This window comes from Onychomys torridus, chromosome 18, assembly GCF_903995425.1.
Source record: "Onychomys torridus chromosome 18, mOncTor1.1, whole genome shotgun sequence".
In the NCBI taxonomy this organism is placed as follows: Eukaryota; Metazoa; Chordata; class Mammalia; order Rodentia; family Cricetidae; genus Onychomys; species Onychomys torridus.
In genome coordinates, this window is record NC_050460.1 from 62,793,952 (window position 1) to 62,820,879 (window position 26,928).

The window sequence follows — 26,928 nt, forward strand, 5'->3', positions numbered from 1 at the left end:
AAGTGACTTCCTCTAGGGAGAGTCGGAAGGCCTGCACCGGGAGTGAGAGAAGACTCTCAGATCCTCAAGGCCTCTGGGTGCGGGCCTCTCATCCTCTGTTGAACACTCTTCAGTCCCTGCCGGCATGTCCCCTCCCTGCCCATCTGACAGCCTCTGCTCCTGAAACCTCCTTGATCCCACATCCCGATCTCCGATCAACATTTTTGTGGACAGATCTGCTGCAGGCTGCCGGCAGATGCCCCTGCTGGCTAAGTCAGGAAGAGCCACAGAGAAACCAGGATAGATAGGCTTGGGCCTCTGCGGGGTCTGCTCGGCCCAGAGGCTCCCATCCCTGACCACTCATGCCTAACACTAGCTGAAGAAAAAGGCCCTCCCAGGAACGCAGCAGCTTTAACATCTGAAGATCAAATCTCATACTCTGACCACGTGACCAGCTCAGTAGACAGAAAAAGGCCTCCGAAAAAAGTCAGCACTCTCACAAAAAGATACTTAAACAGACAAGGACCAAAATGGCATTCATGAAAAATTCTCCCAACTGGGGCTAGGGAGGTACCTCAGTCCATAAAGTCCATGTTGCATAGTCATGAGGGCCCAAGTGTGGTCCTTAGCACCCACATAAAAGCTGGGTGCAGTGATGCAGGTCTGTAACCCTAGCACTGGGGGCAGGGGTGGGTAAGGGAGTGGAGACAGGTCCCTGGAGTTCACCGATTGGATAACCATCCTAGCCAAACTGAGCTTCAGCATCCACGAGAGATGCCATCTCACAAAAGAAGGTGACCCACTCCTGGGACTTAGAGTGACACTCAAGAGTGACCTCTGGGCTACATGTACTTATGCACACGAGTGCAGCACACACAAACCCATACACACAATGCAACTTTGTAGTCAAGAAAACATTGGTGCTACAGAATGCAGCATGAACCTTGGAGATGTGTTCAGTAGTCACAAATACATGATTCATCAAGAATTTATATGAAAAGTCAAAACCAGGCAAATGAGGACTGTGAATGGGTCACCAGATAAAGGTGCTTGTTATCAAGCCTAACCCTGTGGTGGAGGGAGCGGACACATGAGCCCCTCCCCCTAACAGAAAAGGAAAGAACAGGAAGTGTACATACAGATAGGAAATAGATGAGCAGTTGCTTGGGGCTGAGGGGGGGTGTGTGGGAGGGGGGACCAGTGGGTAAGGTGTTTCTTGGGTAATGAAAATGTCCACTGTTGCTATTAGTTATAGTTACACAGTCCTATAATATACTACTAAAACCCATCAAGTTGGGGCTGACCAGTTGGCTCAGTGGGTAGAGGCACTTGCCACCAAGGCTGACAACCTGAGTTTGATCCCCAGAACTCAAAGAGAACCATTCCTGCAGGTTGTCCTCTGGCCTCCACACTCACATCACTGCACCCGCCCCACCCTACACAGACACTAAATAAATCTCCAAAACATGGAGTTGTATGCTTCAAAAAATTTTTTTCAGCCAGGTGTGGTGGTGCATGCTTTTAATCCCAGCACTCAGGAGGCAGAAGCAGGTGGATCTCTGAGCCAGCCTGGTGTACATACAGAGTTCCAGGACAGCCAGGGCTACATAAAGACCCTGTCTCAAAAACAAAAAACCTGTGGGGCAGGCGGTATCTTCAGAATCATGCCGTCTGTGGGATGCTGTTGTTATAAGGGGCAGGAAGGGCCCTGGTGTGCAGTTTCTGGTGAGCTTTTCCCTTCCAGAGGGCCATTAGCCAGGCAGAATCTTGTTTGAGGGCTGGGGACAGGATGGAGGACACAGCAGTTAGGCAGCTGACTTCTTCTCCCTGGGAAGGAGTGGGCACCTCTGTAGATACACCTGGACTCCGAATGCTCAAGAAAGAAGTTCCCGAGGAGGCTACGATCCACTGTCCTTAGGAAACACTGCTGAGGCCAGCACCTACCCCACCCCACTCCATCCTACCCCCGTGGAGAAGCACCCCTAAGGTACTGGGCCAGCACTGCTCAGTAGAGAGGGGAGGGCCCGGCATACAGAGAGCAGGACCTGCTCCAGAAGCTCTGGCTTCTAACTTGGAGACAGCATCCAGAATGGGCAGGAGGCCAGCCTCACCAGGCCTTGCCTTTGAGCATCCCCTTCAGAATATTCCAGCCAGCAGCAAGGGAGGCAGCAGCAGTCCCAGGAAAGGGCCCCATACATGACCAGAACTGTGCTTCAAATCCAAGCCGGCCTTTTCGAGGTCCTCTGCACCTGCAGAAAGGAAGGGGCTATGGCTCAGCTTGCAAACAGCCCTACTCTCCACTCACTCCATGCAAGGTGCAGGCAGCAGGCAGGGAGGAAGCATCTTCCAGATCATGCATGCTTTACCATGCCCCAACCACTGACTGGTACCAGCACAGGATACCTGCATTCTGGAGCCAGAAAGGGAAGTCGGGGCTGCGGGTCTTACCTGTCCAGGGTGACTGTAGGGCCAGGGTGCGCCCGCCTGTGGCATTAGCCGAGGCAGAGGCACTGGGGAAATTGGAGGCAGGGTCGCCCGAGTGGTCCAGTGAGGCTTGCGGCCCACTGTGCTCCTGGGCTGGACTCAACACCTCACTGGAAACAGGCAACTCCGCCTCCGCCTCAGGCAATTCGACCACCACCTCAGGCAACTCAGCCTCTGCCTCAGGCAACTCGGCCTCTGCCTCAGCCTCCACCTGGGCCTGGAGTAGGGTCTCTCCTGTCTGTGTCAGGGACATCGTGGGGTACAGAGATTTCTCTGGGCTCACGGAGGTTGCGCTCGACTTGCTGGCTTCTTTGTCCGTAGACTTGGGGTCAGGGACATGTGTTGATGTGGGGAAATTAACCGGCCCCTCATCCAGTGAGGGCTGGCTGTGCGTGGTGGAAACCGAGGGGACCTCCGCTAGGAAAGACTCAGCCTCTGTTGCCATGGAGGAGGGGCCTTCCGTTGCTAAGGAAGATGGGGCCTTGGTTTCTAGCGCAGGTGAGGACTCGGTTGCCAGGGAGTCCGAGACCTCTGTTACCGAGGAGAAATGTAGAGTCTCAGAGGTTGCTAGGGACGGAGTACCGGTTTCCCTGGAGGTTGGGGCTTCAGTTCCCCGGGTGGAAGGGACCTCGGTCACCCGTGGAGGCGAATCCTGCGCCTCTTCCGGGTTTCTTGTGGGCTCTGTTTGGCAAGGCTAAGCATTAGTGCTGCAGACGGGACCCCACCCGGCCGCGCAATGTCCCACCGGGACGCGCAGGCCACACTCCTCTGCAGCGGGTGTGCCCCTCTGGTAATGTAACTTCTCGACATTGACACAACTCCTCCACCCACCGCCTTCTCCAAGCCTCTCCGAAAAACTGCGTGGTCGGCCCCGCCTATTCGATCACAGACCCCGCCCACCAGCCCAAACCTTCCCGCTCAGCCACGCCCCCTCGCGCGGCATCCAGGGCCTCCGGTTCTCAACCCTCTGTAGGGATGGAAGGATGCAATCTGTCACTTGGGGTACCGAGGTGCCAAGGTGGCGGTGAGGGGAGGGCAGAAAGTCGCAGAGGGTCCCCACCGTCGCGCCCCGTAGCCCCATCTGCTGCTTCTCAAGGTGGGAGTCCTGAGACTCTAGGCCCCCCAGGCAGGGTCTCGTTCTCCCAACCCCTTCTCAGCTCTGGCCTGCCACTCACCACAGAGAGAGTTCTCGCAGCTGTAGTCAGCCGGGCACTGGGAGCAAGGAATCCCCTCCTGATAGGGCTTGCGCCCCTTCACGTTCCCCCTGAAGAGAAGGCTTTGCTGCAGGGGAAGGCCCGAGCCTTCCTACCCATCCCCAAGGTCCCCAGAGGCACAGCAGGTCCATCCCCAGGAGCCCACGTGGCTGCTATCTCCAACTGGGGATCACGGGCTCCCTGGCCTCTCTGGCTAACCAAATTCAACTACCCTGCAGGCTGCCAGAAGGGCCAGGGCCTACATTACCAACCCACAGCTTCCTTGTCCTCTCCCAAGCCTCTGGCTTCTCACCACTTACGGGGGTTCATAGTTGCACACCAGCAAATGGATGTTGGCTTCCTCCACTCCCTGGAGCGTCTCACAGAAGTGGGAACCACAGCCGATCCTCTCGGTCTTACTCCAGATTACCTAAAGGAGGGCAAACCCAGCCATTCAGCTCTGGACTGAGCTGAGGGTACACAGTCCCTTCCCCTTGTAGCTCTGCACCAGCTCTCTGTGGGTGGCCTTGGCCTTCCAACTCCCTGAACATGTGTGTTTCAGGCCAAAACTGCTCAGGGGCTATCCTCTCCTGCCAAACACAGAAGTCACCCGGCCTCTGATACACCCTGCCCACTTTCCAATGGCCTCTTTCTAGAGGTTTTTTGTTTGGTTTTGGTTTTGGTTTTTGAGGTAGGGTCTCTCTGTGTAGCCCTGGCTGTCCAAGAACTTGCTTTGTAGACCAGACTGGCTTCGAACTCACAGAGATCCACCTGCCTCTGCCTGTGAGTGCTGGAATCAAAGGGCTCTGTCCTTTTAAACAAGGGTGTATACAAACGAGTGAAATCTGGACGGAAATTTTCCCCATCCCATCTATCACCCTAGCTAGGGCCCCTTCCACCCATTTGTTCCAGCTCTCTTAGGGAATAGTGGGGCTGCTAGAATAATTCCTTCTTACATACAAAAACGAAACAGTGTTACTCCCAGCACTGGAGGCTGAAGCAGGCAGATCTCTGTGGGAGTTCCAGGCCAGCCAAGGCTACCTAGTGAGACCCTGTCTAAACAACAAGAAAACAAAAATGTGTGTCCTGCCACTGAGGTAAGAATGCATGCTTTCCTCAATTTCTAGGCTCCGGTTGGGAGGGGCGGGTCCTGCCTGCATTAGCTGTGACTCCTCGGGTTCCTGTTTGAGCAGGTGTATTTCTGGGCAGAGATGGCTCCTGGCTTAGAGTGGAGCCAGAGAGAGCTTGGTCAGTCTGGCAGGGCTGTGTTGGGTGAGGGTGAGGCGGAGATGTCTCAGTAGGGAAGGTGCCGGGACCTCACAACTTCCCAACTTGGGTGGGTGCTTCTGAGTATTTCCTTAAGATTAGGGCTAAAAATATCAGCTCAAAAGGGCACTGAAATCGGGAGGGAGGGATGTGGGTGGGACTGTTTTTTATTCTTTGGTTTCTGGTGTAATCATTTGTACAATAAGCCTTGGGAAGAGAAAACAATTCCTTTAATAATAATGCTAAGCCTTGGTGGCGACTGCCTTTACCTACTGAGCCATCCTCTGCCCCCCCCCCCCCGAGTTTTTCTAAAGCAAAAATTAAACAAGTTTGTCTATTTGCTTTATCAGTTTGGCAGATTAGAAACAGCAAATTAGGCTTGAAAAATGCCAAGAATGCATCGGTGATGGCGCACACCTTTAATCCCAGCACTCGAGAGGCAGAGGCAGGCGGATCTCTGTGAGTTTGGGGCCAGCCTGGTCTACAGAGCGAGATCCAGGACAGCCAAGGTTACACAGAGAAACCCTGTCTCAAAAGACAAAACAAAACAAAGAAAAAAAGAAAAATGTCAAGAGCGACAGTGTCAGGAAAGGGGTAAGTGTGGGCGGGCATCTGCGGCCGCTGCAAATGCTTTGGGCCACTCGGGATCCACTGTCACCCAGGACGGTCAATGCATTCTGAAAACCGGCGCTGTGACACCAGGCTGAAATGGGGTGACCTAGGTTTTCAAAAGATGTGCCTTTTTTGGGGTGCTGGAGAGATGGCTCAGAGGTTAAGAGCACTGACTGCTCTCCCAGAGGTCCTGAGTTCAATCCCCAGCAACCACATGGTGGCTCACAACCATCTATAGTGGGATCTGCTGCCCTCTTCTGGCCCGCAGTCAGTCATACATGCTGTATACATAATAAAGAAATAAATCTTTAAAAAAAAAAAAAATGTGCCTTTTTGAAGAGCTGATGACGGTGGGGGCAGTTTGATTGGCCTCTGACTGCCCGCTGTGTAGGTCGTGAGGGAGGCTCTAAGGAGAGGACCATTTCTAAAGCCGGGCTACTCTGGCTGGAACTAAGAACTAAGAACCGCCCCGCCCCGCCATGCCCCGCCCCGCCCCGCCCCGCCCCCGGACCTGGTGGCTCCACCCAACACTAAGAGGCCCCAGCCCGCCCTGCCCAACGTGCACGTGGCCCCACTAGTCACCTCGAGGCCTGGACCAAACGCACGCACGTGGCACATCACATCACTTGAAGCCCTCCCGCTGCTCCACGAGGTCCAGACCCTAGCCACACACGTGGCCCCACCCCACCCCTGCAGGTCCCGCCCATCGTGCTGCCGCTGGTGACCCCCCAACACCCAGAGATGCCCCCATCACGTGGCTCATCCAACCAGCCGAGGCCTGCCCAACACCTGGAGGCCAGAGTCCTCAGGCCATGCCAGGAGCCCCCACCCCCAGCCCACACACACCTGAGCCCTCCGCCCCGCCCGCCCCCGCGCTCCGGCTTGCGCCTGTCACCTGAGTGTAGTGGCCGCACATCTGGCCGGGCTCGCAGGTGGCCGTGCTGAAGTTGTAGTGCTCACGCTCCTCATACCAGTTCCCCACGGCCAGCGGCACGTCCATGCCCTGGTCGGTGATGGCGAACAAGTTCTCTCCGCGACGGCCCCGCTCCTTGTTGTGGCCCCACACGCATTTCTGCGCATAGGCCTTGGCGAAGGCGGCTAGATCGTTGTCCCACCTCTGCGGGGCAGCAAAGGAGGCAGGAGAGGGAGGTGAGGGTCCTTAGAGGAGGCTGGGGGTGTCCTGGAACCTCAGGAGGCCAGAGACTGGCTTGCCTCCCCACCCCTTAGCAAGGTGACTCCCGGCTTTTCTCAGGAACCTGTTCCCCGTGGGTTTCAGTGGGGGTCTGGAGAGTGCCACTTCGGGCCCTGGGGCACCTCTCTTACCCCTCCCAGGGGTGGTGGAGGACTGATGCCTGGTGATGATCTGACTTTGAGTGTTGTGTGCAGCTGCGGGGTGGGGTAGAGATGCTCGGAAGATGTCCAGAGAGATGATGGAGGACTGGTGGTTTGTTCTGGTCCATGCAGCTAACACAGGGCACCACCACCCACTGCCAAGGCTCTCTCTAGCAGGCGCTCTTCCTAAGTGCTCAGCTCCCTTCATCGGGTCCCTCCTCCCCAGGAAACTGTCTCTGTGGGGCACGCCGAAGGTCCCTCACTTCCAGTCATCAGAGCCCTGCCTAAGCCAAGGAAGTCCACCCGGTCAATGTTCTCCAGTGGACATCGCAGGTGAGACGCTGGGAACGAGCAGTTTTGCTTAGAGCGCCTCTGGGGTTCTGTCCCTGGCTGGGAGAAGATGGAGGAGTGTAGGAGGAGGAACTAATGAGACATCTGACCCCCAAAACTAAGGAGGAAGGCCTGGATCCCATTAAATTCTGTCCTTGGCCTTTCCTGGAAATGGATGCCTGCTGTGGCTCTTGTTCAGCCCTCTTGGGGGTGGGGGGCTCCAGCTTCCAGAGCCCGACAGCCGGAAAAAAACAGCAAGAGCTTGGGTGACAGAGGCAGGGCTGTGTGACCATGCTCACCTCCCAACCACTCAGTGCTCTGGGGAACAGTTGCCTGGAGCCCTCTCAGGAGCCTGAACTGGGATTGCTATACCTTTCCGGTCATTCTTTAAAATGAATTATATACATACTATTAGGTGTGTGTGTGTGTGTGTGTGTGTGTGTGTGTGTGTGTGTGTGTATGTGTGTGTATGTATGTATGTATATGTGTGTGTATGTGTGTGTATGTATGTATGTGTGTGTGTGTATGTGTGTGTATGTATGTATGTGTGTGTGTGTGTGTGTGTGTGTGTGTGCTGGCACACGTCTCAGGGCCTGCGTGAAGGTCAGAGGACAGCTCTCCGGTTCTCACGGCCTCTAGGGAGGGACCTTAGGTCGTCAGGTTTGCTCCGGCAAGCGCGTTCACCCGGTGAACACCTGGCCATTCCTGCTGTGGCCACTTTTGTTTCAAATCACAGGTTTGGGTAGTCCCCTGGCAGAGGTGGGGGGGGGGGTGGAAACTGGGATCAGGGTCGAGGGTGATCTACAGGGCTCCAGGGTAGACAGGCCCTTTCTGGGACAGCAGTAGCATGATCCCCATCTGTCACAGTGCTGGGTATTGTGGGTACTTCAGAGATGTCAATTTTTGATGATTGAGAGACAAGCTCAGAGCCGCCCCAGCTCTAGCCTGCAGACTGAGTCCGTGCCGTGCCTGAAGTCCCATGGGGACGCCACTGTAGGCTTCTCAGCCTGTGGCATTGCAAGAACCACGGTCCTCTCTCCCTGGAAGCAGGTCCATCCACCCATCACTCAGCAGTCCTGGGTACTGGGCCACACCAGAACAACAGCAAGAATCATGAAGTCCAAGTTCACGTGGTAGTTAAGTCACTTGGAGAACGCGGTCAGTGGCACAGGCAACTGAGTGGGGCATGGGAAGGCTGTGTAGCCAGGCTGAGGGTGGAGAAAGAGATGGGGCTAAATGACAAGGTGGGGGGCACCCTGGGCAACATGCACATTGGGCAGCAGGGTGTGCAGTGTCTACAGAGAGGAAGTGGCCAGTCCGGATCTCAGCTCTGATAACCAGTAACCCAGCTTCGGATTTGTCTGCAGCTCCTGGTTGCCAAGGGCAACGGGGTTGAGAAAGGCTGCAGTGCTGTGAACATTTCTCACAGTCACCCTGTCAGGAAAAGGCTCCCCTCAGAGGCACCAAGCCACAGGGACAAGCTGAGGCTATCACCTAAATGTTAAGACCCCAACTTTGCTCCTGCATTTCCCAGGTGACTTGGCTCTTAGCTCAGGGGTTCCAGAGGGTGTCTGGGAGTAGAGGGGGGGCTGGACCAGTCAGACCTCTTTGAGGACAGAAAGGGAGGGACTCTCTATCAGCTGAAACCAGAGCAGGCATCCTGTCCCAACCCTGTTGTCTGATAACATCCCTCTGCCAGACTGGCCACCACCACCCTGCCTCCGGCTCCTGTTGTCTGTGCATGTCTCTGGCTGTCATATAGACAGTTTGTATTTGTGTTACATGGATACTTTAGATTTCACTGCATGCAGTACTACATGCAGGAGATTCAGCCCACGTATGTGGATGTGCTTACGACCTCATTGGATGAATGAGAAACTAAGAATCCACATGGTTATAGAATGTGCCCTAAACCCCAAGTCTCCCTGCTGGAGACAGCACCCGAACTGTGGGCCCTGGAGCCTGCTCTCCCCTTCTCAGTGCTTTCCGGGCTCACCCTGACTCTCTTCCTCTCCCCCTTGGGGATTTTCAGAGCATCCACAAAGTGCTTCCCCTCCAGGTCATCACATCTTGGGAAGATTGAGGAGGAGGCCACTGGTGTGGGGAGCCAGGGTTTAAGCCTGAGCACAAGTCCCTCCAGCCTCAGCTTCCTCATCTACGTGATGGGCTGCTTCTGACGACCAGCATCACACAGCACGAGGGACTCCATCACAGACCAGAGGAAGGGGTCTGAGAGAGCATCCCCACGAGGAGCGGGGTGAGAAAAAGAGCTGTGGCAGGCCGTGCCCAGCACCCCTTCAATCCCAGGAGGTGGGCACTCGGCTACACTCACCATCTGCAGCATGTCTGACGCTGGTGGGGACACCTGGGCACGGTAGAAGTTGTGAAGCTCCACCATGGCTTGCTTCTCATCCTCCGTGAGGGCTGAGGTGGGGCCAGTGGCCGTGAGTAGCAGCAGTGGGAACAGTGTCGCCCAGAGGCTGCAGGAGCTCTGCATGGTGGCCAGCTCCCTCTGTCTCTCCCAACCAGGGGTCCGGCAGCGGCGGCTGGATTTAGAAGTCCTTCCCACACAAGCACCACCCTGGCTGGGGTGGGGCGGCGGGGACTGTGTCTGGAGGCCCAGCCCGGCTCACACAATGTCTCCAGGAGGGCTGGGTGCCTTGGGTCTGGATCAGAGTTGAGTCCACTCCCCGGGAGTCCTTGGCAACAGCCAAGGAGTCTCGGTAATGGGGGCTCAGGCCAGTGGCTGTGAGCTCCATGGTGCCTACTGAGGTGGACAGAGCCTCAGGGGACAATCCCAGAAACAGCTGCAGAGCTGTGGCCATGGCACCCAGCTCATACCCACGAGATGCTGAGGACAGGACAAGGAAGGAGACTTATCGATCTGTCCCTCCCCCCCGCACCCCCCCCCTCACCCTCAGGATTGGGTAAGACATGGAGGCTGCCAGTGCCATTGAGAGAGCAAGGGAGGATACAATAATGTGTCCAGCTGCCTGGGGCCCTAGGTCCTGCCCACTGTGATGTTTGTGATAGAACAGAATCATGGCAGCAACATTCAGTGCCCGTCTTGCAGGTCCTCTGTCGGGGCAGCAGGCACGCTTATCCACTGACCCTTCTCTCCAGCCCCAGCACAGCCTTTTAAAGTGGATGGGGTGGGGGGCGTTCGGAGGTCTCTCGTTCTCCTCAGATGATGTAGCCCAGGTTAGCCGCTCTCTAATTGCTACCCTTCTGCACTTGCACGTGTCCCCTCTCCATTTTAAAAAGGTGTTCTCTGAGAACACGACACGTGGAATTGAAGTTCCTGGCCAGTGCAGATTTGCGAACACTTGAGGGTGACAGTTTAAGAATGAACAGGATTGCTGGGCAGTGGTGGCACACGCCTTTAATCCCAGCACTCGGGAGGCAGAGCCAGGTGGATCTCTGTGAGTTCGAGGCCAGCCTGGCTACAGAGTGAGTTCCAGGTCAGGCTCCAAAGCTACACAGAGAAACCCTGTCTCGGAAAAACAAAAGAGAAAACAAAACAAGAATGAACAGAATTTACACAGACACATACAGGGAGGGTATCCAAAGTGGGGGGTCAGGAGATAGTTACTCCAAAAGTGATCTAAAGGAGACTGCCTGAAGAAACCGATGGCCCACAGGGCCTTGCGCTCTGCTGTGTGGCATCGCTCCTGCTTCAGCCATCTCTGTGGAGCTGGCTCCTCGCTCGCTCGCTCTCTGGTCACTGTGCCCCTCCAGACACCACCAGCACTTCTGGCAGCCCGCTGCAGACTTGGGGGTGGCAATGTCTACTTGTTTGGAGCCCACAGCCCTTCTGGGTTCTTCCTTTTAGAAGCAGTTCTAATACCCTCTCCACATGGCCTCCTGGAGCCGTCATGGGAGGGGACATCTGGTTCCTGTGGGCCCCAGGCCCCTTCTGGAACCCTCAGAATAATCTTCCTGGTGTAACATCTGCTCCCTCTCAGGGAGAAGGAAAGAGCCTTAGGCCTTTCCATTGGGGGTTTCCCAAAGTGGAATGGTCGTCACATGTACGTCGGAGCTAAGAAGACACATAGACCAGGGCCGGGTGGAGCTCAGGGTCAGGGCACACGGGTTTGATCCCCAGCACTGCAGACCGCTACCACAAAACCAGGCAGACAGAGGAATTTAATCTAATGACAAGGGAAATAGTTAAAAGCATTTCAAACCAGGAGCAGTGGGTTGTGACTTGACTCAGTAGGCACCAGGATTGAGGAGGAAGAGCCGGAGAGACCGGACAAGGAGAGGGATGGAGGAGGCAGGTGAAAGGCTGGGGAGGAAGGTGTGCTTGAGGAATGGAGAGGAGGGCATGTCAGGGGAGTCCAAGGCAGAGCCTAGTCAGACTGACCCAGCAGCTCCAGCCCTGATGTCACTCTCCAGCTGAGCAGGCCATCTACCCCTCAGCCTGAACCCTGTCCACACCTCGGCACCTGACAAGTTGTAGGTACTGTAAGAAAGTGAAAAGAGGGGACGATTCCCAGGTGCCTCTGAAAGCAGAAAGGGGTCTGCTGCCTTCCGGGTTTGGTGTCTGCTGGGCTTTGGGGACAGGACCCATCTCACACCTGGGACCCCAGAGGCCTGCCCTCCCCAGGAGAACCTAGCTATCCAGATAGCCCCAAATCTTATGCAGAGTCTGCCCCCTCATAGCACCATGTAGACAGAGGAGGCTCCCATCTCTGGCATGCCACCCTTGGACACATCCACAGCCTTCAGCAGGGGGACGGAGGGTACCTGGCCCGGGCCTCCAGGGACTCCTCCACAGCCAGCTTCCTGTCTGGGCTAAGCCAGATTGCCGCCTCACAGGACAGATGGGACAAAATGATAAACCACCTTCTTCAAGAAACACGAGGCTGGGCCTGATGGAGGGAGAGGCTCTGTCAGGACACAGCAGGGGCCAGAGTTAGAGCTACTGACAGCTGGCACTGGGGACCAGGGAAGAGCGTGAAGACAAGGGAGCAGCTGAAGGAGGGGTTAAATGTCCCCAAAGTGCCTTTCCTCAAGTCCTCCATTTTCATCTCTGGCCTGTGTGTGTGTGTGTGTGTGTGTGTGTGTGTGTGTGTGTGTGAGAGAGAGAGAGAGAGAGAGAGAGAGAGAGAGAGAGAGAGAGAGAGAGAGAGAAGGAGGTCTTATGTAGCCCAGGGTGACCTTGAACTCATTATGCAACTGAGGATACCCTCAAACTCCTGATCCTCCCACTTCCAAGTTCTGGGATTGCAAGTGTGCCCCACCACCCCCAGCCTCTGCTTACCCTAAGGGTACTCTTCCACACAGTATGGCTCACGGACAGACAGCTAAAACTACAAATAAGTAAAAGAACTGATCATAACAGAGCTACCATGTGCCACCTCCAGACCAGGAGACAGCATCAAAGGCCCGTGTCCTCTCATGTGGCACCTGTTGGATGTGCCCCCTTGCCTCGATGAGACCTGTCTGAGGCGGTCCTCTGGCCACTGCACGGCCTCTGTTGTGCTGTTACTAAGCATGTATGTACACTGTGATGTTGTACAGCACCAGTGCCGTCCAGCACATGTTCTGTATGTTAGAGGTCCCATTCGGTAGCTGTCAAGGCCCAATACACAAGGCTACGAGCACACGTATGTGGTGGTGGTGGGGCGCTGAGGACTACACTTTCAGCTTAGTTTATGCAGGCTTGTCCACATGTGATTAGATCCTGACTGCTCTGAGCTGAGAAATGATAATGTGCTCCCTCGGTGGATTCCTAACACAGTGGCGTTGTTGGGAGGAGAAGGGAGCTCACAGAATGTATCCTGGAAGGCTGCTTCCCCTTAGCCTACTCCTTTAGTCTTCCTGGTTACCGTGATGTGAGCGGCTCCGCTCTGTCCGCTCCTCCATCCTAGGATGCACAGAACCCCATGTTCTGTGTGAACCACAAGCAAAAGCTACTCTCCTTGGGTAGAACTTTGGTCACAGCAATGCAGGCTTCTGTCAGGAGTCAGCTGAGAAGGCCCAGGATGGTCTCTCCATCTGGAGGGCTCTGTTCCTGGCAGGTGGGGAGAGCCTTCGTACATGGCTTCTCCTCCTCTTCCTCCTCCTCCTCCTCCTCCTCCTCCTCCTCCTCCTCCTCCTCCTCCTCCTCTTCTTCTTCTTCTTCTTCTTCTTCTTCTTCTTCTTCTTCTTCTTCTTCTTTTTCCTGAGACAGCCCTGGCTATCTTGGAACTCACTCCGTGATAGACCAGGCTGGCCTCGAACTCACAGAGATGCACCTGCCTCTGCCTCCCGAGTGCTGGGATTACAGGCATGCAGTGCCAGCTCTCCCTTTTCTGAGTCTCTCCGGAGGCCTCCTCTTCTGACAGGCACGGTCTTGAAGGGTTCTGTTCTCAGTGTGCTCGACACTGGGTCTGCTCCTCCAGGCGACTGTGTGTCTACTGTTCTGATTCGTTTTCTGTTGTCTGAGGGTTTCCGTTCTCTGAGAGCATCCTGTTTTCCAGTGTTTAGTTCAATCTCCCAGGCTTCTCAAAAAGATGGAGAAACTTCATGCAGCAGGGACCTTGTCCTTTCTATAGCATATAGGCCCCGACCGGGCATCTGACGTTGTAGTTTGCACATAAATGTCCCCCACAGGCTCATACTTGACCACCAGCTGTTGGTGAGGTTTGGAAGGTTGAGGAAACTTTAGGAGGAAATGGGCCATGGGGGTGGGGCCGAGGGTTGCATAGCAGGCCCCACTTGCTGACTGCTCTGCTTCCTGACTGAAGATACAGTGTGCAATGACTCTCTTTCTTTCTTTTTTCTTTTGAGCTGAGGATCAAACCCAAGCACTCTACCCCTGAGCTAAATCCCCAACAACTCTCTTTCCTTCTTAAACTTCGATACGGAACAAACCCTTCTGCCCTTCAGGTACTTGTCAGGCATTCGTTACAGCTAGACCAAAACCCGACAGGTCCCTGGTGCAGTGTTCAGCTCCAGACGAGATGCCCCACTAGCAGGGCCAAGCTGCAGGGCACCAAGAGTGAGGTCAAAGTGGACGTGGCTGTGGGCCGAGAGGCCGGTCCTGCTACTCCAGCTTCATGTGTGGCAAGGGTGCTCACCGCTAAAATGTCGCTGCTGTCACCCAAGTGGACAGGAGAGCAGCAGAGACCCGCCCCCTCAGAATGCTGAAAGCTCAGCCCTGGAAGGAATCTGTCTTTGTTCTTCGAAGCCAGGCCAGCAGGGGTAGGACATCTGGTGCTGGGTGTCTTCAGGGGTTTGCAGGCTCTGCTTGGTGCAGGGTTGTGCAGAGACTGAGCATCCCCTGGGTGAGGATGGTCTGCAGGGCTCAAGATGGTTCAGGTCTACAGGGCGACATTCCCACAGGCTGAGGCCATTGGCTGCTCCTGACTGGCCCAGCTCATGTCTCAGCTCTGTCCTCCCTGCAGAGAAGGCAGGACACAGGGCTGTGGGTTGGGGTCCAGCTGCCAGCCAGGGCCAGCTGTGCTTGGAGGACAGCTCTGGAGGCTGGAGGACACCTGTCTGAGAGGAGGGCAGAAGCAAGGCCTGTCCCATCCCCACCCAATGTCACCCTCTTGGCAAGCTGAAGCGAGGTTTGTGGGGGCCATTGGTCCCACTTTGAGGCTGACCAAGCTGGGTCTGACCCGAGTGCCTAGTCTCCCATTCTGTTTTGTTTTGTCATATTTTAAATTTTATTTCTTCTATTATTTAATGTGCATGGGATAGGGCATGTACATGCCATGGCACGCATATGCAGGACACTTGTAGGGTTGGATCTCTCCTACCATGAGTCCTGGGGATGGAACTCGGTAGTCAGGCTTGGTGGCAGCACCCTCACCCACTTTCCCTTGGTTTTGATAATTTCATTTTCTGTATTTTCCTAGTGGAGGTAAATATAAAGATTAAAAAAAAAAATAAAGGTGGGGTAGGGGAGGGAACAGGAAATGGTAGGCAGCTAGGAAAATGTTAGTTCCTGTGTCGGGGACAGTGAAGAATGAGGATCAAGAAAGGGCGGAGATTCTCATTGTTGAGCTGGAGACGCCTTGGTTATCAAAGAGCCAGGGTGGTTAGTGGCAAGTCCTATGAGGGCTGTGAATGCAGGTTCTTTTAAAACATGAGAAAGAGTCTGGAGAGATGACTCAGTGGTTAAGAGCACTGGCTGATCTTGCAAGGATCCAAGTTCAATTCCCAGCACCTGAGTGGCTGCTCATAACCACCTGTAACTCTAGTTCCAGGCGATCTAATGCTCTCATCTGAATTCTGTAGACACCAGAAACTCTTGTGGTGCACACACACACAGGCAAAACACTCATACCCATACAATGATAAGTCTATAAATAAATAAAAAACCTAACTGGTGAGTACTGTGTACTGAATTGAGAAGGTACTCATATTCCACAGGAGCCAAAGGTCCAGCCTGGGCTACCACAGGAAGGGTATGGGGGCTGGGGTATGACTCAGCACACTCTGTGCTTAGCACATTCTAACCTGAGGCCAAAATTAAAAATACAAATAAGTAAATGGATAAGGGAAGAAGGGATATGGTGAACAGGAAGTGAGTGGAGAGGGAGAGAGGGAACAGAGGGGGAGGGCTGGTGGCTGCCACAACTTCAGGCCTGCAGAATCAAAGGAAGAGGACAGCTGGTGACAGCAGGCCGAGCACAGGATGCTCCCTGAACCCTCGGACTCAGAAGAATGAAGGGCTCAGAGAGGAAGCAACAGGCCAAAGGAAAAGGACACAGTGAGAGACTTCACAGCCCTGGAGCAGGGCTCCGCAGAAGTTAACAGGCACATCTGGAAAAACAACTTGTGTTTGGTTTTGTTCTGAGACAGGGTTTCTCTGTGTAGCTCTGGCTGGCCTGGAACCCACTCTGTAGACCAGGCTGGCCTCGACCTCACAGATCCTACCAACCTCTGTCTCCCAGAATGCTGGAATTAAAAGCGTGTGCCACCAGTGCCTGGCAGAGGAAACAATTTAAATAGAAGGTTTGAGATGTCACAGTAAGTGAAAAAAGAATTTAAGGCTGGGGTTATAATACAGAGGATGAGTGTAGATAGACTCAAGGCAAAGTCCTCACATAAGTAAGATAAGGATTCACATCGTGATGATGGGGTGGTGGTGTCACACTCCTGTAATCCCAGAACGCGGGAGGCCAGCCTGGTCTACAGAGTGATTTCCAGGACAGCCAGGGATTCACAGAAAACCCTGTCTTGAAAACAAACAAACTAACTAACTAACTAACTAACTAACTAACTAACTAACTATAAAAAAGCAAGGATTCATTAAACAAATAAAACAAGGGCTGGAGAGATGGCTGAGAGGTTAAGAGCACTGACTGCTCTTCCAGAGGTCCTGAGTTCAATTCCCAGCACCCACATGGTGGCTCACCACCATCTGTAAGGAGATCTGGCGACCTCTTCTGGCATACATAATAAATAAATAAATCTTTTAAAAAAATAAAAATAAAACAAGGCATACAAAACAGCTTAGCAGTTAACAACAATTGCTGCTCTTGCAGAGGCCCCAAGTTTGGCTCCAGGACCCATGTCTGCCAGCTCCCAACCATTAGCTCCGGCTCGAGGGATCCAGTGCCTTCCTTCTGGCCTCTCCAGACATCCGTGGCACAGTATACACACAGACACATAAACAGTTAAATATATATATTAAACGATGGGCTCCTAAGAGCACTGGCTGCTCATCTGGAGGGAGGCCCAGGTTTGATTCCCAGCACCCACACAGAGGCTCACAACTGTCTGAACTACAGTCCCAAGGGATCCAACAGCCTATTTTGGCCTTTGCAGGCACCTGACACTCACATGGTATGCTGGTATGCATGCAGGCAACACACTCATAAGAATTAATAATTAAAAAGAAAAGAATGTGTGATTTCCACAAAAATAAGCCATTATGCTGGGAAAAAAATGGCACTTGGTGAAGTATGTCTTGAGCACAGCATCCAGAGGCTCATCAGTGAGATGATTAGGAGACTAAGGAATGTGTCATGTGGGAGGAATGTTCAGTCGTAAAATTGAGCTTACACGGAGCTGAAAAGGACATACTAACATTCAAAATGTTATCATGGGATGGGAATCATAACTGCTAATTAAAATAGCCTGAGGATGTCACTCAGTAGTGGAGCACTTGTCTGGCGTGTATGAGGCTATGGGTTGACCCCAGCATCACAACCAATCTAATTAAAAAACATATATATATATGGAGCTGAGGATCGAACCCAGGGCCTTGCGCTTGCTAGGCAAGTGCTCTACCACTGAGCTAAATCCCCAACCCTATATAAAATTTTTTAAGATTATTATGTGTGTGGGTGTTTTGTCTGCATGTCTGCCCATGCAACATGTATATGCCTTGTGCCCATGAGGCAAGCGGACTTCAGATCCCCTGGAACTGAAGTTACAGTTATGAGAGTCCATGTGAGTGCTAGGAGTTGAACTTGGGACAGCCAGCGCTCTTACCGCTGAGACCTCTCAACAGCCCTCTTCTTTACTCCTATCTTTCTGTTTATTTCCTTTTTCATTTGAGACACTCACGTATTCCAGGCTGGCTGCAGCTAAGGATGATCTTGAGCCTGTGGTCCTCCTGTCTCCACCCCGAGTGCTGGGATTACACGTGTACTGGGTTTACACAGTGCTGGGATTGGATCCAGGTCGTTGTGTAAGCTGAGTGTCTTAGTTAGGATCTCCATTGCTGTGACAAACACCAGGAACGAAAGCTACTTGGGGAGGAGAGGGTGTATTTCAGCTCACAGTCACACTCCATCATCATCCAAGTCAGGGCAGGAACTCAAGGTCGGAACCTGGAGGCAGGAGCTGATGCAGAGACCATGGAGAGGTGCTGCTGACTGGCTTGTTAGCCTGCTTTCTTAAAGCAGCTACGGACCACCTGCCCAGGTGCAGCACCCCCCCCCCCCCAGAGAGCTGGGGCCCTCTCCCATCAATCATCACTCAAGAAAATGCCCCACAGACTTGCCTACAGGCCAACCTGGTAGGGGAAATTTTCTCAGTTGATTTTCCCTCTTCCTGAATGACCTCGTTGTTAAGCTGACATAAAGCTAGCCAGCACAGTGGTCGAGGCCTACATCTCCAGTCCCCTAAAATAACTGTGTGTGCTCGAGTGTGTATCTGGATCCAATTCTATAGCTGATGTGAGATCCTAGCCCAAACTTGGAACACTTGTTCTGTAGATGTCGACAGCTAACTCTTAAGATCACACTGGGCACCCACCTCCGAAGACCCCACTTAACACAGAAGGAAAAGATGGCATTACTGACATCAGGATTTGAAGAAAAGCCACTGCTTTTACAGGATGGCATCATCCCTGTAAAAGAATTCACAGAGAGAGCAATGGAGCTCAGGAGTGAGCCCGGGAGGGACCTACCTAAATGCAGTCAGCAGGGGTGGCTGGCAGGGAGCAAGAGCGTCATTGTGTGGCAAAGATGGCCTTCCTGACAAACAGGGCCAGGACAATGGAACTGACCCACACACAAAGACAGCAGCCTGGACCCAGACCTTTCACCCACCAAAGAAGTCAACTATTTGGCCCCCAGCATTGAGGAAATGAAAAAAATAATAATAACAGGAAAATAAAGAGGTAAAGCCCACAGGATGGATTATGCAGAGTTGAAAAACTGAAAAACTAGACGAAAACCACAAGTATAGAGGTGATGTTTAAAAATATTTTTTATGTGTATGGGTGTTTTGCCTGCATGTTTATCAATCACCATGTGTACAGTACCCACAGAGGCCAAAAGAGGTAAGATTCTCTGGAACTGGGGCCACCATGTGGGTGCCAGGAACCCAACTCTGCAAGAAAATGGAGCCATCTCTCCAGCCCCAAAGGAGACTTTTGTATGCAATATTAAAGGCATAATCCATGAGCTGGGCTTCTCGGCTAGATGTGGTGGCTCAGACTTGTAATTCCAGAGCTCAGAAAGGTGAGGCAGGAGAATTGAGAGTTGAGGCTAGCCTGGGCTTTGTTGAGGCTAGCCTGGGCTTCAGTGGGACTGTTTTAGGAAAACCACACACAGAAAAAAGGTAAATTTCTGCTTTAAAAAGACAATGTCACCGGGTGGTGGTGGTGCATGCCTTTGATCCCAGCACTTGGTAGGCAAAGGCAAGAGGATCTCTGTGAGTTTCAGGCCAGCCTGGTCTACAAATCAAGTTCCAGGACAGCCAGAGCTATTATATATATAGAAACTCTGTTTGGAAAAACAAAAACAAAACAAAAAAGACAATGTCATGAGAAGTAAACAGGCCATGGAGTGGAGGAAATATACATAAAGATACAGTTAATAAGAGGTGATTAGCAAAACATACAGAGAACTCTTAAACACAACGTAAGAAAACAAAGTAACTTAAAAAGGGGCAAAAGCCAGGAGGGACTTCTTAATGAATACATACAGATGGCAATCAGCGACAGTGTTCTTCATCATACATCACTGGGGAACCACAAATTAAAACAATAGACAGTAATACCAGCACTGCAGACCAGCCAGAAGGGCCCAATTCCAAACGTGGATGTCACCAAGTGCTGGCGGAGACTGAGAGCAACAAAACCTCTCATTGCTTGGGCGAGAGTTAATGCAGAGACTCGTGACTGAGCAGAGTTCTGAGCCCCTGCTGAGATCTCTATTGGATCTCTATTGGCCGGCCCTTCCAAGGCTCAGAGCACATTGCAGATGGGCGGACAGAACAGAAGAGCTACAGGGTGGGCAGGAGGGCTGGGAAACGCTGTCTTTCGGGCTTGACATAGCCACTGAACTCACCACAGCAGATGTAGTCAAAACCTGCATAAGCTGGGGCCTGTCACTATTTCATCATGGGTGAGGGAGGGGCTAACAAGGCCTCACCCATCCCTGAAGAGCTGTATTAGCAGTTTATAGTTGCTGGGGCACGGGGAGGGGGAATGTCATTTCTTCATCTGGGTAGCTAATGGTAAGCTGTCCACATGTCAATAAAGAACCCCCGCCCGTGCTTTATATGGGCAACCCTAATTAAAACAATAACAAAGTACATGGAAGTGGATGGGAACTCATCAGGAAGAAGAGATCATTGGGAACAGAGTAAAAATGACCAAGAGGCATCATATACGTGCATGGAATTGTCAAAGAATTACAGAAAAACCAACCTCCTCTCGTTGTTAGGAATGCAGGGTGGCTGCAACCACTTGGTAAGGAGATCTGATGGCTTCATAGACATTCACGATGTATGCTCTTACTGTAGAGCTAACAATTGTACACCCAAGTGAACTGGAAACGTGTCTGCACAAAACCAGCACATAGCACATTCTAGCAGCTTTCTAACTGCTCAAACCTAGAGACGACCAAGAACACTCACTGGTAGATGCGCTGGGACGTCTAGGCTGTGGAGTGCTAAGCAGCATGCAAAGGCAGCGCGAGCTGTCAAGCTGAGAAGATGTGGAAGATCATGTCTGTGTCTATTACTAAGAAGCAAGTCTGAAGGCCACATACTGATGATGAGCCCATCATACGGCAATCTCTGTGAGTTCAAGGCCAGCCTGATCTACACAGTGAGTTACGGGACAGTCAGGGCTGTGTAGAGAGACCTGGTCTCAAAAATGAACAACAAACAAAAACAATAACAACAAGACAATCCACTGCATGTGGAACTATAATGTGTGCGTGTTAAACGCTTGTTCAAACCGACACAATGTGGAATAGCAAGAGTGAAGTGAACCTGGGGTAGACTGGGCTACAGGTGGGAATGACAGGCCAACATAGACTCACAGCTGTAAGGAATATTTATCCGGGTGCAGGATGCTGGGATGTGGGCAAGCTGTTTGAGGTGGTGGGAACTCACAGTCTTTACTTGATTTTGCTGTGAAGCTAAAAACTGCTCTTAGAAAAAAAAAAGTTTATGAAAACCAAAACCTCAGCCTGGACATTTCCAGAATCACAATGGACCAGTAGAGGTGGGCACAGCAGGTGAGGATGGAAATAAGGTGGGGAGGAGACTGAGGTTGGATGGGAGGCCGTGAGTCACAGGGAACAGGAGGCAAACGGATCTGCACAGCAGTGGGGCTGGAGTCCTCAGGACGTGGTACTGGTTAGAAGCAGGGGCTGAGAGCAAAGAGCAGAGGCAGAAGGTAGCCAGGACCACTGTGGACATGCAAAGAAGGCTTCAGAGCATCAGTGGTGAAGGGGAGAAGCTGAGGGAAGGAGACGGGAGGGATTCAAGTCACATGCAAATGCTCTCAAAGGCTAAGACCAGCACTGAACAGGCTACCTCCCTTCCCTTCAACAAGGAATCAAGTGCTAATCAGGGCCAGAGGTGTTAGCATGTTTAGTTCCGAGGAGGCAAATCAGTTATCACTGTGGAGTGTAGTGATTTCTGAGGAACGCACATTAGGGTGGTAATAAGCAGTAACATTCATTTTGCACAAACAAATACTTAACACCAAGCTTCTCAGTGTGCAATGCCAACGGTCACTCTGCAGGCTGTGGTTCACCAACAGTGGAACGGCTGGATTAACGGACAGATGCACAGCCATACCACCAAGTATTAACCATGAGGAAGGGTGAGGGAGAGCCAAGCTGGCAGCCCCAGGGGAACTTCCTCTGTGGGGACATGAGCACGGGGCCCAGGAGGAAGCTTCTACTTTGAGGGGCCGGTGACGTGGCTCAGATGGTACAGTGCTCACCTGGCATGTGAGAAGCCTTGGGTTTGGTCCTAGGTATCGTGGGTCCCTGACTAAATCTCAGTACTCTAGAAGTGAAGGCAGGAGGATCAGAAATCAAGATCATTTTTGGCTACATAAAGAGTTCAAGGCCAGCCTGAGTTACATGAGACCATCTTAAAAAAAAAATCCAGGCAGGCAGATCTCTGAGTTCGAGGCCAGCCTGCTCTATAGAGGGAGTCCCAGGAAAGGCTCCAAAGCTACATGGAGAAACCCTATCTTGAAAAACAAAAAAACAAAACAAAACAAAAAATCCATGATAAAGCAATGCCCCTCTCCCATCTTTATGACTATGATCAAAGTCCATGAAAAAATTAAGCAAAGATCCACAGCAGGGCATGGCTGTGCACACGGCTTAGCAGGGGAAGTTGAGGGATAATGTGGGGAGAAGGGAAAGGGCATGGCAAGTAGGTAAGAAAAACGAAATAAGATGGCCTTGAGGCTGGGCATGGTGGTGCACGCCTATAATTCCAGCACTCGGGAGCCAGAGGCAGGCAGAGTTCTGTGAGTTAGAGACCAAGCCTGGTCTGCATAGTAAGTTCCAGACCAGCCAGGGCTACATAGAGATCTTGTCTCAGAACAAAAGAAAAGAAGAAGGGGCTGGAGAGATGGCTCAGATGTTAAGAGCACTGTCTGCTCTTCCAGAGGACCCAAGTTTGATTCCCAGCAACCACATGGTGGCTCACAACCATCTACAATAGGATCTGATGCCCTCTTCTGGCATGCGGGCATACATGCAGACAGAGCACTCATACCTAAAATATATAAATAAATAAAATTTTAAAAAAAAGAGAGAAGATATGGCCCTGTTATGCATTTATATAAAAAATAATATATAATGTATACACATACATGAATACACACACACACACACACACAAACACACACACACACACACACACACACACACACACACACACACACACGCCACCTTAAGTTAATGGCATCCCTGTTGTCTGGTGGCAGATTGAACCAGCAGGGTTTGGGGTCTCCATTTGTGCCACAGGTGAAATGCCACTGTGAGTGTGGCACCCTCGAGAGCATGTGGTCACAAAAGGTTCTGTGTGGCTGCCTGGTGAGGACAAAGGTCTCTTGGCTCATTTGAATTCTGAGTAAAATGTGCAAGCATGGGGAGAGAGAGCTCTGAGAACTGAGACCCTGAACTTGAGGGGTAGTGGATGAGAGCCCATGGCAGAGGCTGCAGGAGGAGCGAGGCTGGGGTGCAAGGGCAGGAGAGAGAAGCCAAACCCAGCCAGAGGCGCCAGGGGAGCGTCACACACCGGCCTCAATTGTCTCCTCACCATCCATCCACTTCCCAGAAAAAGAGAAAGATGGGAAAATTAAAGACACCAAGAACAGGGAAGTTCTTACCAAGCAACATACATAATTTTAATTGTAAAAAGTAAAAATTCCATTACACAAAACTTTAATTCACATCCATTCTTTCCCTGGTGCAGTCACACACAAGTCTGTAGTATACTACAGAAAGGGTCATGTGACATCCCAAAGGGGTTGTGACCCACTGCTCTACAGGATGCCATGGCTAGGACAGGTGAATGCCTCTCTCCTCACATGGCCACCCAGATGCCATATCATGATTCTCTAGACCGCATTGGTCCCTGAGGACAGCAGGAAGAGGCTGTGTTGGAGCATCCCTGGCTACCTTGTGCCTTTCCTTCCCTACTCTGGGGATCTGTATTTGTTCTTTGCACCAGGTCAGGGAGACAGGGGTAAAAGGCCACTGCCAGCCCATTTCTGGGGAGAACTATGGAAAGATGTGGAGGGCAAGCTGCCTTGGTGAGACAGGCTTCTTTGGAAATGCCTGTGTCCACTGGGTCCTGAACCAAGTGCAGCTTGAGGGAGGGACGCTGTGGAGTAAAGATGGCTGCCCAGGACCCCACCCCAGAGTGGCTGTGGTGTAATGAAGTAACGCCTAGTACGAAGAAGCAGATGTTGACTCCCCAATTTGTTTGAAACTCAAAAACGCAGCAGGGTGGGGTCCCCTTCTCTGCAGGGTGCTGGCAGCTGTGGCTCTTGGACTAGTGACCACTGCCTGACTGACTGGCCCTGAGCTGGGGCGGAAGGGTCCGTGCTTGGTTATGTAACGTTCTTTTACCCAGCTTGGCTTCAAGAGTCTGGACATTCCAGTCTCCAGAGGGAGGCAAATGAAAGATGTATTTAGCACTAATGCTGAAATTATGCAGGGCAAGGAAACCAGACACGCAGGGGCCTGGACAGCTGACCAGCTGGCTAGAGGGCTTCTCCAGAGCCCAGACTTGAAGTCACACAGTGCTCAGGCAAGCTGGCTTGGGTTCCCTGCTGGGCTCTTCTGGAAGAAGCTGCTGGGTAGTAGAGACTAGGTGAGGGCAGGCTGCCTGCCTGGGCCTTGTTTTACATTTGCCACAGGGCTGTCTCCGAGCACCTACAGCTCCCTCATGGACATGCATAGGTTCTGAAGTGCCACGTTAAAGCCCATTCCTTAGTCCCTGGCTGGGGGGTGGGTGAGCCTCCTCCCTTCCCCTCATGGCCTAGCCTCAGCTGGACAAGGAGATGCTGACACATGAATAGTCACTGTGGAAACGATAGGCTGACACATCCAGACCACGGGGGCAAGGCTGAGGTCACCTGTGGGGAGTGAATGGGATACTGGCTTTCGAAGCAACAGTTCTGAAACGCTGCGGCCTCTGCTAGGTTTTGGAAGAGGGGAAGAGAAAACTTGAGAACTGAAAAACAAGTGATGCAACTCCAAAGGGACCCACAGCTGGAACTGGACACACATCTGGAAACGCAGTGGTGGGAAAATGGCTGGATGCAGTTGTGCTCCGGCTACTGACTGTCAGGAATGAGTTTTCACAAGGGGAGGGGCACAGGGCAGATTTTTATAAAGACTGTGTGGTGAGGTTCTTTCCTCCAACGTCTTCCTGAGCGCCTGGAAAGCAAATCCCATGGAGCACTCCCTGTTTTGCTGACCTTCCAGGTCTGTCTTTCACGCCAGTGGGGCATGCCCACAAGCCAAGGGCATGCTTTCCAGGTGGAGTCACCTGCCACCTGCCAGTAACTTCCTGTTCTAGCCTCAGTTTCTTTCCTTGTGAAACAAGGATCCATCTGCCCCTACTTCCCAGGACTCCGTGAAGTCTAAGGGATAGTGTATGCAGCCCGAGGTGTGCTGGAGGCTAGAATGACTTGAATGTTATTCCTTTCTTGTAGAAAATGAACCACATGGGCTGGAGAGATGGCTCAGAGGTTAAGAGCACTGACTGCTCTTCCAGAGGTCCTGAGTTCAATTCCCAGCAACCACATGGTGGCTCACAACCATCTGTAATGAGATCTGGTGCCCTCTTTTGGCCTGCAGTCATACATGCTGTACACATATCTTAAAAAAAAAAAAGAAAAAAAAGAAAAGGAAATGAACCACGTAACTCCAGTACTTGGGAGACAGAGACAGGCAGATTTCTGTGAGCTGATGCCAACTTATTCTACACACTGAGTTTCAGGCCAGCCAGGGCTACACAGGGAGACCCTGTCTTCAACCAACCAACCAACCAACCAATGCACCCCCAAATTTTCTCTGAATTGCACCAAACAGGTGAACTCTAGTACCACAAGGCACTGTCTGCCACTTCCTCTCCTCCTTAAAATCCAGAGTGGGGTGAGGACAAGCCTGCCTCTTCCACAAACGACGACAGCTATGGTGTCCACTCAGAGTCGACCATGTGAGCTCCAGCCCCATGGACTCAAACACTTCAAACACTTGCCTCCCCAGAGAGCTGATTTCTAGGGCCTGGAGTCCCACAAGAAAATGAACCTAACTCACACAGAGGTCACTAGGTCACTGCCTAGTAACCACTTCATAACCGGCCCCACGCCTGGTTCGCATTGGCACCTGAGGTGAGCTGGTTGGATGGGTCCTGGCCTTCCCAATGCCAGTTCTTTTTGACCCTCACCCCCCTGTCCACACCACCACACGTGCAGAGGGGCCTTTGCTGCTTCTGTCTCCAGGATTCCAGCTGGCTGAAGAAAGCCCACCGGCAGCCCCCAGTCCTTCCTGGACTCCAGATCCAGAATTCCTTGAGGTGAGCAACTTCTGTGCAGCAGTTAAGAGCAGAAAAGCTTTTGAGAGTCTCTCCCTTGCCTGCACAAGCCTCAGCTGAAGTGTGCACGCCACACACACACACACACACACACAGCCTGTACTGCTGACTGCAGGACTTCTGGCGTTTTCAGGCCTCCTAAGGCCAAGCCAGGCAAGGTTTCCTTTTCCTTGATTTCAGCTCAAGCTCTTTTCTGGACTCCAGATATAAACATGGAGTCAAACACTGAAAGAACACCAGGTTCTAGACTGAGACAGTGGCTCTGAACCTCTGAGCCTCTTCTCCAGGACCTGGGTGTAACCCCACCCAACATGCATCAGGGGAAGTACACTGTGGAAGCTTAGAGCTGGCCTCTCATGCTCCTCTGACCGACAACCTCTGAATCCTAGCTGCTTAGCAGTGGGACTTCTATGTGTACAGACTTGTTTTTCCTCCACTGGCCACACAAAGGCTCCATTCTTTCAAGCTCCCCCAGGTGCTCTGAACCATTCTGCCAGAGCGCTGTGAAGGCTGCTTGTCTTTCAGAAACCCACAAACCACCTCAGCCGCCTCCTCTCAGAACCCTCTTTGGTTAACCGCACACGTGCTCCCCACTGCTCTCTATGAACTGCAGGGGAGCAAGGGCCTGGGAGAAGGTACAGAGCCCCTCCAAGGATGGAGAGGACCCCACAGGGGGTCACAGCTTCCATCACCATAGACCGCCTTGGCCTATACAGACCTACTGTGAAGTATTCTGATTTCTGCAATTTGGAAATAGAGGCCACCACTCAGCTTGGTTCTCCTTCATCTCTGTGAGGCATGGTCAGTGGTCAAGTACTTAGCCATGGCAATAAAGGACCAATAAGAGGGCAGAGGAAGCTGGGTGTAGTAGTGCACACTTTTAATTTCAGCACTGGGGAGGTAGGGACAGGCAGATCTCTATGAGTTCAAGGCCAGTCAGGTCTACATGAGTTCAAGGCTAGCC

At 52.4% G+C, this 26,928-nt stretch overlaps 1 protein-coding gene across 3 annotated transcripts; it reads right to left on the reverse strand.

Annotated features, from left to right (window-relative positions):
* Nucleotides 1–1,569: 1,569 nt before the first annotated feature.
* Nucleotides 1,570–10,072, reverse strand: Pi16 (peptidase inhibitor 16). 3 transcript variants are annotated; one of them, XM_036167785.1, is made up of 7 exons: nucleotides 9,529–10,072; nucleotides 6,430–6,651; nucleotides 3,977–4,086; nucleotides 3,639–3,727; nucleotides 2,428–2,994; nucleotides 2,091–2,228; nucleotides 1,570–1,806 (listed from the first exon to the last, which is right to left on the reverse strand). In XM_036167785.1, exons 1-6 carry the CDS (start codon nucleotides 9,691–9,693, stop codon nucleotides 2,116–2,118), a joined length of 1,266 nt encoding a protein of 421 aa, XP_036023678.1. In that variant the 5' UTR covers nucleotides 9,694–10,072; the 3' UTR covers nucleotides 1,570–1,806; nucleotides 2,091–2,115. The 3 variants fall into 3 exon arrangements, with proteins under 3 accessions (XP_036023678.1, XP_036023677.1, XP_036023676.1); XM_036167784.1 differs by having other exon boundaries at nucleotides 1,570–1,757; nucleotides 2,428–3,144; XM_036167783.1 differs by having other exon boundaries at nucleotides 2,428–3,144.
* Between the last annotated feature and the right edge of the window lie 16,856 nt (nucleotides 10,073–26,928).